This window comes from Nannospalax galili, unplaced genomic scaffold (assembly GCF_000622305.1).
Source record: "Nannospalax galili isolate Female #2095 unplaced genomic scaffold, S.galili_v1.0 scaffold398, whole genome shotgun sequence".
NCBI classification, from domain to species: domain Eukaryota; kingdom Metazoa; phylum Chordata; class Mammalia; order Rodentia; family Spalacidae; genus Nannospalax; species Nannospalax galili.
Genome location: NW_008341813.1, coordinates 247,815 through 261,585, shown reverse-complemented (window position 1 = coordinate 261,585; position 13,771 = coordinate 247,815). Strand labels below are relative to the sequence as shown.

The window sequence follows — 13,771 nt, the reverse complement described above, 5'->3', positions numbered from 1 at the left end:
TGAGTGTATCTGATTTCTTTCTCATGTCTTAATTCTCCCACAAAGGACCTCCACATCGAAAAAGAAGTCGTGAGAGTGGGCACACTAATCTTATGCCAGTTCTTAGAAAAACTTTCAACTTTTCCTATTCAGTATATTGTTGGCTGCAGATATGCTTTGCATGGTCATTGATATACTGTGATGTGTTCCTCTACATCTTGAGATATTTACTGAGTTTTCATCATGAAAGGGTGATGAGTTCTGTCCAACTCATTTTTTGCATCTATTGAAATCATATATTTTTGTTCTTCATATAGTGCGTTGACTGACTTCTATAGTATCCTGAAACAACCTCCCCCACCCCGAGTGAATTCTTCTTAATCATAGTGGGTGATCTTTGTAATTTGCTTTTTAATTTGTTAGTGTTTTGTTAAGAATTTTTGCATCTATGTTCATCAGGAATATTGACCTGAATTCCGCCCCCCCACCGCTGCCTGCCGCCTTTTGTCTGCCTTTGGCATCGAGATGATGCCAGCTTTGTCAAGTGCACATGGAAGAATCATCTTCTCTTTACATTAGCTCTTCTTTAAATGTTTTGTAAAACTCAGGAGTTCACATATCTGGTCCTAGGCTTTAATTTCATGATAAGCTGTTTGCTACTGATTCCAACTTCTTACTGGTTATTGATTTGCTGGTGTGTTATGTTTTTCCATAGCAAACTTTTCTTAAACTACACGCAGTGAATCACACTATTACTACTGAGAGAACTGAAATCTGTAATATGATATTTTATAGAAATAACTATCATCTTCCCATTATATATCACACACAGAATTAATACAAAAAAATTCAGGGTTTTCTTCATATGCAATTGTTGTAGGACATGTGCTTTTTTCAAGACAGGTTACACAGAAAAGAGACTAATGAGTGCTGTGTTATATATGAGTATCATTTCCTTTTTGGTTTTTATCAGCGTATTAATTATACATAGTAATAAATTTCATTATGACATTTTGATACTTCTATATATTTTTATCACATTCACCCTCATTATCTTTCTTGTTCCCCTCCCACTTCTCCTGGCCTCTTTTCTTTTCTTAACTAGTCCCCCCTCTGCTTGCAGGTTTTAAAAAAAATGGAGAGTCAGTAAGTATAGTTAATGTCAACTACAGGAGCAAGAGTGATGAATTATTCATATGAAAATGGGTGTCTAAACCAGTGACTGATTCTGAGTCTCTCTCTCTCTCTCTCTCTCTCTCTCTCTCTCTCTCTCGTGTGTGCAAGCATTATTCAACATCTCTGTGTCCCAGTTTGTACTTCTATTTAGTGGTAAAAGGATTACAGCTATGAGGGTGCAGCTTAAAATTGCATTTAGATGCTTTTTAAACAATATAGAATAGAATATGGTATTATTTTAAGAATAACATTTTAAGTCACTAGTATTTAAAATGGTTGACACTACTTAAAATGTAATTTTATTACAAATTTAAGTTTCCATTTGAAGATATCTTAATCAGTTTTCTGTTTTAATCTTTTCTGCCTCAGGGTAGAGATTTTGGAAAACAGAGGTCTACTACTGAATTAGCCATGCAGGTTTCCAACAGTTCCTATGCAGCCCCGCAGTCCTTCATTCTTAATGGGATTCCTGGTCTGGAAGCATTCCATGTGTGGATCTCCCTTCCACTCTGCACAATGTACGTCATCTCCCTAGTGGGCAACCTTGGCCTCGTGTACCTCATCTACCATGAGGAGTCCTTACACCGCCCGATGTATTTCTTTCTGGCCATGCTCTCTACCATTGACCTACTAACCTGCACTACCACTCTGCCCAATGCACTCTGCATCTTCTGGTTCCACCTTAAGGAAATTAACTTCAGTGCTTGCCTAGTCCAGATGTTCTTCGTGCATGGGTTCACAGGCGTGGAGTCTGGGGTCCTCATGCTCATGGCCCTGGACCGCTATGTTGCCATTTGCTACCCACTGCGTTATGCCACCATTCTTACTTACCCTATCATTGCCAAAGCTGGGCTTGCCACCTTCCTGAGAGGTGTGCTCTTGATGATTCCCTTTCCATTCTTGGTCAAGCGTTTGCCATTCTGCCAAAACAATATCATCTCCCATACGTATTGTGACCACATGTCTGTGGTAAAGTTGTCCTGTGCCAGTATCAAAGCCGACATCATCTACGGTCTCATCGTTGCTCTCCTGATTGGAGTGTTTGACATTTCTTGTATATCTGTGTCTTATACTATGATCCTGCGGGCAGTGGTCAGTCTCTCCTCAGCAGATGCTCGGCAGAAGGCCTTCAGCACCTGCACTGCCCACATATCTGCCATTATCATCACCTATGTTCCAGCGTTTTTCACTTTCTTTACCCACCGTTTTGGGGGTCACACCATCCCCCCTTCTCTTCACATCATTGTAGCTAATCTTTATCTTCTTCTTCCTCCAACCTTAAATCCCATTGTTTATGGAATAAAGACAAAACAGATTCGAGATAGCGTCATTAAATTCTTTCAGGGTGAGAAAGGTACAAAGTGATTTGAAAGTTTCTTAGAAGAAGATAAAGACAAATAAAACCATAATAAAGAAACCACACTAATTGGTAACATTTGTTTTCCAGTATCTCTTCCTGAATGTTTATTTTAAAATTGTGTTGCAGAAAATTTTTGGTAAAGATACAAATTCTCTTCATTTTCTCCACTTCCAGTTTAGAATTTTTAAATTTACCCTTAATTGGCTGATAAAATTATGTTTATTATTCATGATATATTTCAAAGTACATGCATGGTTTTGAATACGTAAGTCTAGTTAATCTCACAGACATACAAAATAGAATAACTTTCCCTCTCTGGTTTTAGTCAAGTCATTGATATGGGATCATAACAGCATCCTCAAACATATCCATTTAAGATATTACTTAACCTTTTTAAGGAACCCTTAAATGTCTTGTTTATGTTGGATATCATGCTTAAAGATATAGAATAGTGTCTTACTACGTTTTTCAGCCTGGGAAATCTTGAAGCTGAAGTTCAGTTTATGGATGAATCAAACAAACATGTAACTTTCTCTGTATATCCCGTCAAAAAACTTGCCATGTATCACAGTTCCTAGGTGGACACACACACATCCTCCTTACCTGACAACTTAAATACTGCAGTAGTCGCAGTGAAGGGCTATTTGGTGTAGGGTGTGGTTTCCCATGTTTCAGGCCAGTTAACTGGTGAAACGGTTGATTTGTTCATTCATTCATACTTCTCCATTTTTTCATTTTCCATATGAGCGAATTTTTTTTTATCAGTTTAAAAAAACCTGTAATGGCTTTATCATTCTTTCTCCTGATTTATACATGAAGAGTATGATAATACACCTCTAGTAAGTTTGTTTACATATTTATTTATTCACTCCTAGAATGTGTTGTCTTTGAAGGCCCTGGATATCTATATTTAACTCTGTATTTCAAATTCTAACATAATGCAAGGCATAGGGTAAGACAAATATTTATTAAATGGCTAAATGAATGTATCTACATAGTTAATAATTGAAGAAGTAAATACTTTATTCCCATCAGAAAGTTTTAATGAGAGCCATAAATAAGAATATTTTGAATTGTGTGCTAAAATAACAGTTTGTACAAAAGTCAGGGAAGGATCAGCTAGAAAGACATGGGGTCGGTTATACATACTGGGACATCAATGGATATTTAGTTACTCAAGTAAAACAAAGTAAAACTGTATGCACAAACTGTACAATAGTCTACATGAGAAATGAAAAGAAATTAACAAATGCTAAAAGGCACAGAAGGTTAACATCTAACCCTGAAAGAATTAAAAATTCATAGATTGATACCATTTCATTCATAATGTAATTCACAGAGAAAAAATCTATTTATTGGCAAGACAGAGTTTTAATTCTTCTTTTTCCTATCTTTTCTTCAGCTGAAGATCATATATGCGGAATATTTATTCCTAACTGATTCATGAGATATGAGAGTTGTGTTAACAGTTGTTAATTAATTTTCTAAAGATCATTTTATTATCATTGCTTTCTTTAAGAAGTAGCATGACGGTCCCACCCTGTCCCAGGCCCAGTCCTGCTCCTCCACCTCAGATCGCTGTACTAGCTTCCTAACCCAGGTTAGCTAAAGCCTCTAGTATAATTTGTTACGAACCTTCAGAGGGGTTCCCATCCCCACCTTCCTTTGGACTCTTGATCTGCCTGACATAAACTAGTCCTCCTACTACCATGACTGAACTGCCTATTACCCAGAGCCACCAACTACCCAGACCAGCCTACTACCCTGCAAGAACCTGGAGCACACACCAACTAACTTTTCATACCTGGCTAAAAAGCAGCCAAGCTACATCAACAATGTAAACAAAACGGAAATTCAACTAAACAAAGACAAAACAGAATTTCCCATTGGACACAGAATTAACAAAAAATCCATATGCCCAAACAGCAACACAAAAACACAATATGAAAAGCCAAGAGAGTATGTTCCCAACAAAATGCACCAGTGTGGTATGATGAGACTCACCCTGAGGAACCCCATGACATGGATAACTTTTAGATAGATATAATGTACCAAAACTAAATCAAGATGAAAAAAATTAAACAGATCAATAACCAGCAGCAAGACTAAAATGATAACAAAAAGTCTCCAAACTCCTTGCTTATCACCCCCATCCACAGTGGGTTTTTGTCTGGCTTGGGCTTGTGCAGTATACATGTTCTCACAGGCTCATGGGTCCGTATATGTAACTGGCCTTTTATGTCTTGAGAACACTGTTTCATTGTACATAAACAACGCAAGAACCAGATGATGAGGAATGGGGAACTGTGAAGTGCAAACTTCTGGATTTCACATGGCTGTCACACTCATGAACTCACACCAGCTGTGGTTACTGGCAGGCACAAGTTCTCAACAAGATCAACCCAGAAAAAAAAGAAAATCAGCATAGATGGGGGAGGTGCTCTCCAGGTTCTGTCCATTACTGAGGAGCTACTGACAGCTGATACATGCTGGGGAGGCTGGGCATGGTGGCGCCTGCCTTTAATCCCAGCACTTGGGAGACAGAGGCAGGTGGATCTCTGTGAGTTCAAGGCCAGTTCCAGGCCAGCTGGGCTACCGGGGACACCCTGTCTGAAAAAGACCAAAAAACAAAACAAAAAAAAAAATCATTCTCTTTTTTTGGTTCCGTGACCTCTGATGGATTTCTCATGCTCGCTGGCAGTCCTCACACCCCCACACATGTGGGCAGCAAGAACTAGACTTTGTGGGTTATCAGCAACAACCAGAGCAGATAAAGGTCATGAGGTTTGAGAGGAGCCTGTGCTGGGAATGTTAGAAGGGAGTTAGCTGAGGACATAGGGCATGGGTCTGATTGTGCTTCACTGAATGTGTGTATGAAATCATCAGGAATAAAGAAAAACAATATTTAAAAAATTTTTTTTCTCACTGAATGTTTGATCGGGTCTTTATTCAAATATGCTGTCTCTATATGCTCTGTATGGAATAGTCAGATTTTAATAGGCTATGCAGGAGGCTTCTTTTCTTCTGTGGCAGGCTTCTTTGCTGCTGGTTTCTTGGCAGCCTCAGGCTTTTTTCCCACAGGCTTCTTTTTCTTTCTTTCCCTCAGCTTCTTGACATCCACAGGCAGCTTTGCTTTATTCTCCATAGGCTTCTTGCTTGCAGCCCCCTTCTCTGCCGCCCTTTCTCTGCAATAAAAATGGATACAATGTGGAGGAACCAAGCGTTAGCAGGAAGAAGAGGAAATATTAGGTTTTTGGACTGAGTAGGTCCCAGAGTTCAAATCATCACTTTTAATTTCGGAAGACAAGACTTTTACATGCTATTAAATCTTTCACAATTCAATATCCATACTTTTCTCAGGCAAATAATACCACAAAGATTAATATGACCAACTCAACATTCTAGTGATCCCCACAACACATAGCATGGTTTCTGATACACACTATCAGTGTTTGTCTAGTGCTGTTTGTTTTCATCTCTGATTCATTTTCAGCATGGCAGTCTGAGGAGAAATCTTTCCAATTGCGCAAGCAGTAGGTATTAGTTTTCTATGGACATAGTTTCATTGATTTTTCACAAGTTTGTCAATAGTGGCCACTAAGATTTTCTTAGTGTCTCCGTGTGACTGACTCTGTGTTAAACACAAAAATAAATGACTGTACAAATTGCAGTGAATTTCTAGTTTAATAGAGAATATAAAATACAAAGGAGTGAGTAGTACCAATTTAGCAAATGCCAAATGTACTACAGTGATTCATCTATTAATTTACGGCAGTGAGTAAAGACTTTACAGGGAAGGAAGGGTATCAGAGGAATCATGAATATATGTGAATGTTTACGAAGAAGCAGATGGAGTCAGGTGTGTGGTACATGCTTTAAGTCCCAGCACATGGGGGGTAGAACCAGGGAGAGCTTTGTGTGAGCAAAGCCAGCTTGGTCTGCAGAGTCAGGTCCAGGTCAGTTGGGGCTACAGGGAAACCAGGTCTGAAAAAACCGACAGAGAAGAAAGAAGTAGATGGGAATTAGCTGAAAAGAATTAAACAATACTTGAAAAATATTGACTGAACCAAGAATATCAGGACTCCACATTCATGTAGAAAGAAGGAGCAAATATGTGGCTAGAAAGGAGTCAAAGGCCGTGGGGAGTAAAGAGGGCGGAAAGAATGTAAGGGCCAGAGGAGAAGAGCTGCTGAAGAGAATGCCGTCTGTATACATGACGTGGTCACTTCTCTCCTGACAGAAGCTGTGGTTGTCTGCACAAGACCCAGGCAAGAGTTACCCCTGTCTGAGGGACTCTTGGTAACTAAGGATATTGGGGGAAGATGTGTCATTTCCTTCAATGCTTTTGCCACTTATAATGTACCCACCTATATGTAGGCAAGAAACTTTGTCAGTGGGTCACACAAAGAAAGAAGACATGAAAATGTGGGGGTACTTATTGGGAAGAATGGGTTACAGCATGAGAAGGAGGAGGATGACAGAGGGGAATGAGAGTGAGAATGACTAAAATTCATTACATAGGTTTATGAAATGGTTAAACCAAAAAATATAACATTGGTCACCATCTTCATGGGAGAGCATATGTACCTTTGATACTATTGGGCTTAAAGAGCTAGTACGTAGGGAAATTATCTCAAAAGTCACAAGGGATCTTTCCTTCTAGACTGTGTCTTCTGAGACAGGGACTGAAGAGAGCCAATCAGGCCACACAAGCTCAAGACTGAGCATTCCTCAAAAGGTGCAGCGACTGGCTATGGTAGAGCCCGACTGTCACAGAACTCTTGATGCTCAGGACACTCAGCCATGCATGCTAGCTTGGTCTTTGCTGGCACTAAGGTGAGTTATTGTGGCTTCCAAAGACTTACTCTCTGAAAATGAAAAGCTTTCAGTATTAGCAACTAATACAGCAATCACACCTGAGGTGTGATTGACTGAAGTTTTGTTGCGTGCCACAGAAGATATTGCTATACATTTGAGGACTAAGAATAGAATAAGGTTCTCCCCACACCCAAAGTTGTGAGATGAACTTAAAACTCCTTGTAATTCCCCGGGGATAGTGAAGTTCAGGGAGTTGTAAGTTGCAATGGGAGAAAAACAAACAACACTGACCTTGACTAATAGATACACTCAGAATGGCTGCAATAGCTTTTGTGGCAAAATGGGATGCAACCCAAGACTGGAGTTCAACACTAAGTGTTGGAAGGAATTTCTGGAAGAAGACTTACTGCAGAAGTAAGTGCAATTTCCCATGCAACCGGGTGCCACACAGCATCTGAGTAAACTTGTACAGACACAGCAATGGGGCTATGCCACAGGTAGTCTCTGTGTGGAAAACTCAGTGAAAGACTGACTTTCCCCAAATTCTTGCATTTGTTATGTCTCTTTCCTAAAACAATTAAGAATGACATTTTTTCTCTCTTGCTCTTGAACATCAAATTCTTCCTATGTATTATCTTATGTAGTGGTATATTGACGTTAGGATCAATCTAGCATGATACAGACTGATTGAACTGGTGCCTGAAAATTCAAACTTTGATCCCAACCATCTCTGCCACTTTGAGCGCCTGTTAGATAAGGTATTTTGAGGCACCATGAGCTTTCATTTCCTCATGCGTATAATGAGTATGCTAACATATCTATGCTGTTCAGGTTAATCACAGGAACCAACCTGCACTGGAACATCAGCATCTTGAATGTGGAGGATTTTATCTGTTTGGTTGATTAATGAATCTTTAAACAAGAATGCTTTAAAGAATGTTGAAGATAATAAACATATGTTCAATGAATAGCACATATATTGTCATATATTCTTTCAATTATTATAACACATAACTTGCATTGATGAGGGTGTTCCAGGTACTGATTAAAAGGACACGTCTCATCTAGCCCTTCCAACACATCCATGGTAGATAGCGAGACTTTGTTTTTCACTGTGACCCCTTTTCTCCAGAGAAGGTTTTACTTGATGCAAATTAAACACTTGCTGATAATACATCAGAAAGATTTGTTTTAAAATAATTCTTTGGTATAAATATAATTTTATCATTTGTTAAAGACAAAAATAAATGCACATCTAATGAGATAGAGGTGTTTGTTTTGTATGAATAATTAAATCTTAACTGAATACTTGATACTATAGGACAAAAGTGTCTTTAACAATTTTCAGAGTTAGTTAATATTTGATTTAATAATTGCTATTTCTGAGAGGCCACTTCCCAAAAATGTGTGGTACAGAATAGAAGTCTTTTTAGGTCCATATCACAAATTGTTGGAAATCCTATTCAAATCACAAGCAAAATTTACTTAATATTTTTATGAAAATCAATTCAGCAACCCAAGCATCAATTTCAAGATTCAAACATTACAACACAACATAATCTTAGATGCTGAGGAATGAGGATAAGAAAATATTAAAAGTATTGGTTTTCTTTAGGGAAGCCATCACTTTTTATAAAAGCAAAAACTTTGTATGTACAGTTAAAGCACTGCTTTTAATCACATAGTGTATTCTCACCTCTGAGCTGGGGCGTTTAAGGCAGTGACTGTTGGCATGGCATGGAGCTGATGGCACACACAGTGAAAAATGCACACATGTTGTGTCCAGGAACAAGGCTGCAGAAACATGGAGTGATGCAGCACAGGCAGCCACTGCCAGGAATGTTCAGATTTATTTGGTTTGGTTTTGAATTAATTATTGACTGTTGCATGTTCAGAAATCTTAACTTTTTCCAGCTTTCTAAAGCCCCCCCATGTTTTTATGGCTATAACCCCAGTTTTTTTTTTTTTTTTTAGAAAAAGAAGCATTTCATTACAGCTTTAACATATTCAGCGACACACTCCAGAACAAGAGTACATCTCTTTCACAAGTGGCTGCACGTTTCTAGGTTCAAAGTTGAATTAATACAGTTATACAATATTGAACTCAGGATAAACCGGGTAAGACATAAAATTGAATGAGTTTTTAACCTTAAAAAAGATCTCCATTTCATTTTAGAATATATTTTTCCTTGCAGAAAGACTCATTGTTTTTGCTACTAACACTGAGATGTTGGGGCAAGCATCTCTAATCTGTATGTATCTGATTATTACTAGTCATAGTCGGTTGCACTTGGATCCTTGGCGCCTGTGTATGTCTATAAAGTCATCGGGTAGATTTCAATGGTAATGTTCATCACCTCTACTAATTAGCATGACCCCAGTTTTAAGTGGCTGAGGTGAAGTGTACTGTGACTACGCTTGGAAGCTGTGATTTGTTCAAGGAAAATCTTGAGATTTGCCCAAGTCCTTTTTTGAGGTACATCTTAGTACAGCAAACAGTTAAACTAATTGCAGATCACTATGGGACCATGAAATTTGAAAAGGGAGGTTATAAACAGAAACATTTGTACTGAGGATAAGGAAGACAGAGCTGGCTTGGTTTGTCTGGCTTTCTGTGATGTAATGAGTGCTGTGGGTTGGTTTGTTTTCTGCTGTTGTATATTAATGCTTGGGAGATGGTAAGGGTTTCTGTAACAGTTGACAGTGTTAACTGCAAGCCAACAATACAGACCCAACTGATCATGAGTCTCCAAATGCCTTAGCCTCTTCCCTCTCATGATGTTGCTTTGTTGCCCCCTTGTCATATTGGAAGAATCAGAATCGTCTGAGGCAGCATTCCCCATAGACCGATTCTCCTTGCAGAAACTCTTATAGCACTTCTTAGGCACCTCTTGGTGCCAGGAAACTTGCAGGAATTTAGCAGATGAGGTGTTCCTGGATTTCATTCCAGGTTTGAGACATTCGTAAAAATTTTCCAATCTAAACACAAATACATTTTAATTTCTTAGAGTGTAAGTAACATTTCCTTTCTTAAGTTAACATCTCTACCCTACAGAAGAGGCTTTGATAGCTTATATTTCCCTCCTAAACACACAATAAGAATTGAGTTCTAGAAGGATGAGTGTATCTCCTTGAGTTTTCATACATTAGTGAGGGGAGCTTGAGTTTACACAATGCTCTAAATTGAGACAGGATATCATAGTAACAGTAACAACAAAGGTAGTGATCGCTTCTGATATTTATTCAATATTCATTCAAATTTCTGTTGGATAGTCCTACCACACTATGAGCTCAGTGCAATAATTCCCTCAGCATAAAGACAAATACTGAGGTGTGAGTGGTTAACAGTTTGCCACCATTACATGCAATGTAATATTAGAAAGAGAGGTGGGGGTAAAGTTAGAGATTATGACTTTAGAGCAATGTAACCACTTCTAATTTCAGAGGTCTTATAGAAATCAACTTTTTAGTGACTTCTTCCATTTGTCTTTAAAACACTCTACTTTCTTTTGATTTGCATTCTGGTCCAGAAAACTGACACTGTTGAGGAGTGTAAAATGCTCTCATCCTGCCAGCCATTATGTCTGGAGCCAACAGCTCCAGCCTGACCCCGGAATTCTTTATCTTGAGTGGTATACCTGGGTTGGAAGCTGCACATGTCTGGATCTCCCTGCCATTCTGCTTCATGTACATGATTGCCATTGTGGGGAACTGTGGGCTTATCTACCTCATTGGCCATGAGGAGGCTCTGCACCGGCCCATGTACTACTTCCTGGCCCTGCTCTCCTTCACCGACATCACCTTGTGCACCACCACTGTACCCAACATGCTGTGTATATTCTGGTTCAACCTCAAGGAGATTGAATTCAATGCCTGCCTGGTCCAGATGTTCTTTGTGCACACCTTCACAGCAACAGAGTCTGGCATGCTCATGCTCATGGCCCTGGACCGCTATGTGGCCATCTGCTACCCTTTACGCTACAGTACCACCCTCACCAACCCTGTGATTGCCAAGGCTAGTGTTGCTACATTCTTGAGGAGTGTGGCATTCATCCTCCCCTTCACACTCCTCACCAAGCGCCTGCCTTATTGCCATGGCAACCTCATCCCTCATGCCTACTGTGATCACATGTCTGTGGCCAAGGTATCCTGTGGCAATGTCAAGGTCAATGCAATCTATGGTCTGTTGGTTGCTCTTGTGATTTGTGCATTTGACATCTTCTGTATCAGTGTGTCATATACAATGATACTGAGGGCAGTGATGAACCTGTCCTCAGTAGACGCTCGGCAAAAAGCCTTCAGCACCTGCACGTCTCACATCTGTGCTATTGTCATCACTTATGTACCTGCCTTTTTCAATTTCTTCACTCATCGTTTTGGAGAACACACTATTCCCCACCATGTACACATCATAGTGGCCAACATTTATCTACTTCTGCCCACTACCATGAACCCAATTGTTTATGGCATCAAGACCAAGCAGATTCAAGAAAGTGTTATCAAATTTTTTAATGGAGACAAGACTGGCATTACCTAAAAATGACTTTAAAAAACAGAATACATTTTTTGTGATGTGGAAAAAATTAGAAAATAAATTCATAAACAATGTCGGTGAAATGGTATCAAATCATCTAGGATATTGATTTCCAAAAGATTGCCATGTATGTAAAACAGTACAGAAGAAAATCATAAAAAAATGAGTGAAAAATTTTAAGTGGTTCTTACCTGTAAGTTTTCTGAAATCTTTAAAAGTTTAGGATCTGAAAGTTTCCTTTTACGGAAAAAATATTGCAGAAAGCAAATTTCAAAACAACATATTTATATCTCATAGAATTTATTTTTCATAATATTTAGAGTCTCAATATCTAATGAGTGTCTAAAATCAATAAAACAAGGAGTGCAATTCCAGTATCAATCTTTGCATTTTGTGTAAAAGAGGAGGATGTGATAGTATGATGCCATCATGTCCTGGCCACTAAGAGCAAACTTTTGTTACCTTGGGAACACTTAGGACAAGTTTCGTAAATATTTTTCAATTCATATATTTGATGCATCAGAGATCTCACAGTTTGTCAGTTTTATTAATTGTGGCTCATAATTCATACAAAAATGTCTAAAATCATTTTTTCTACATTATCACATTGGAACCTATGTTTTAAATGGGTCTAAAAATATACTTGCTATGTTTTAGGCTAATCAGGTAAAATATTGTTATTAGCATATTTAGTAAGCTGATTCATTATATTTCTGATTCTCTTTGAGAACCTAATCTTGTTACCACTATTATTTATATCTTATATTTAATTAGAGGGAGGTAGACGTGACTGATGCAGTACTAGTTCTCAGGACATTGATATTGATGCTGACCATGGAAAAGTAAGAAAAAACACATATGAAAACAAATGAAGGGGAGTGATTTAACATGTATACAATGTGGGGGAACCAAACATAAGTATGAAAAGGGGTAAATAATCTGGAAAATTTGATTTTGATAGGTCCCAAGGTATTACTTCCATGTTTTTCAACTATTTAAATACTTCTTATCACAGATTAACCTGGTCAACTAACTGTTCTAATGCTCTCCACAACATATAGAGTGGTTTCTGGTACACACTAACAAATTAACAAATCATGTTATTTATATGAGTTGTTAGTTCAACTCTTATTCATCTTGAGCATCGTAATTTGAAGAGATGTCTTGCAAGAGCAGTGGATAATTTTCTATGGACAAGCATTCACTGACTTCTCATAAGTGTGCTGTCAATATTGGTCACCATGTTTTTCTGAGTATCATCTTTATGCATGAGACACTGAGAAAAACAAATGATTACATAAATTATAGTGAAGTCCTAATGTAGACATGATAGAAAACTAAAAGGAATGATTGATATAAAAGTTATACATACTGGAGCTGGAGAGATGGCTCAGTGGTTAAGAACAGTGACTGTTCTTGCAGAAGACCCAGGTTCGAATCCCAGCACCCACATGGCAGCTAACAATTGTCCATAAGTCCAGTTTCAGGGGATCCGACAGGTTTTTCTGTTCTCTGCAAGCGTTGCACGACATGGGTGTACTTATCTACATGCAGGCAATACATACACACACACACATAAAAATAATAAAATATTAAAAAAATGCATGCTAATTATACCAGAGTTTACTGAAAAATTCATGAAAACTAAGTGACTATTCATCTACTAATTTCAGAGTTGAGTAAAGACTGCAGTGAAGGAAGGGTATTAAACAAATCATGAATGCATATAAATATTTAAGAAGCAGCAGATGGGAATTAATTAGAAAAAAATAAAGACTACATGAAAATATTAAGGCTAACCAAAGAATATTAGGAGTTCATATTCAAATGTAGAGAGTAATGAGAAAAAGAGAGGGTTAGTAATGTAGTCATGTCAGCGAGGGCCTTCTTGACAAGTCACCAGG

General features: G+C 38.3%; 2 protein-coding genes across 2 annotated transcripts; both read left to right on the top strand.

Annotated features, from left to right (window-relative positions):
• Nucleotides 1-1,566: 1,566 nt before the first annotated feature.
• Nucleotides 1,567-2,520, top strand: LOC103737544 (olfactory receptor 52N5). Its single transcript, XM_008837363.1, has one exon. The coding sequence runs from the start codon at nucleotides 1,567-1,569 to the stop codon at nucleotides 2,518-2,520; it is 954 nt and encodes a 317-aa protein (XP_008835585.1).
• An 8,393-nt stretch (nucleotides 2,521-10,913) lies between these two features.
• Nucleotides 10,914-11,870, top strand: LOC103737542 (olfactory receptor 52N2-like). Its single transcript, XM_008837362.1, has one exon. The coding sequence runs from the start codon at nucleotides 10,914-10,916 to the stop codon at nucleotides 11,868-11,870; it is 957 nt and encodes a 318-aa protein (XP_008835584.1).
• The last annotated feature ends 1,901 nt before the right edge of the window (nucleotides 11,871-13,771 follow it).

Coding starts and splice junctions, on each gene's coding strand:
- LOC103737544 (XM_008837363.1), top strand. CDS start 1,567: ATGCAGGTTTCCAACAGTTCCTATGCAGCCCCGCAGTCCTTCATTCTT.
- LOC103737542 (XM_008837362.1), top strand. CDS start 10,914: ATGTCTGGAGCCAACAGCTCCAGCCTGACCCCGGAATTCTTTATCTTG.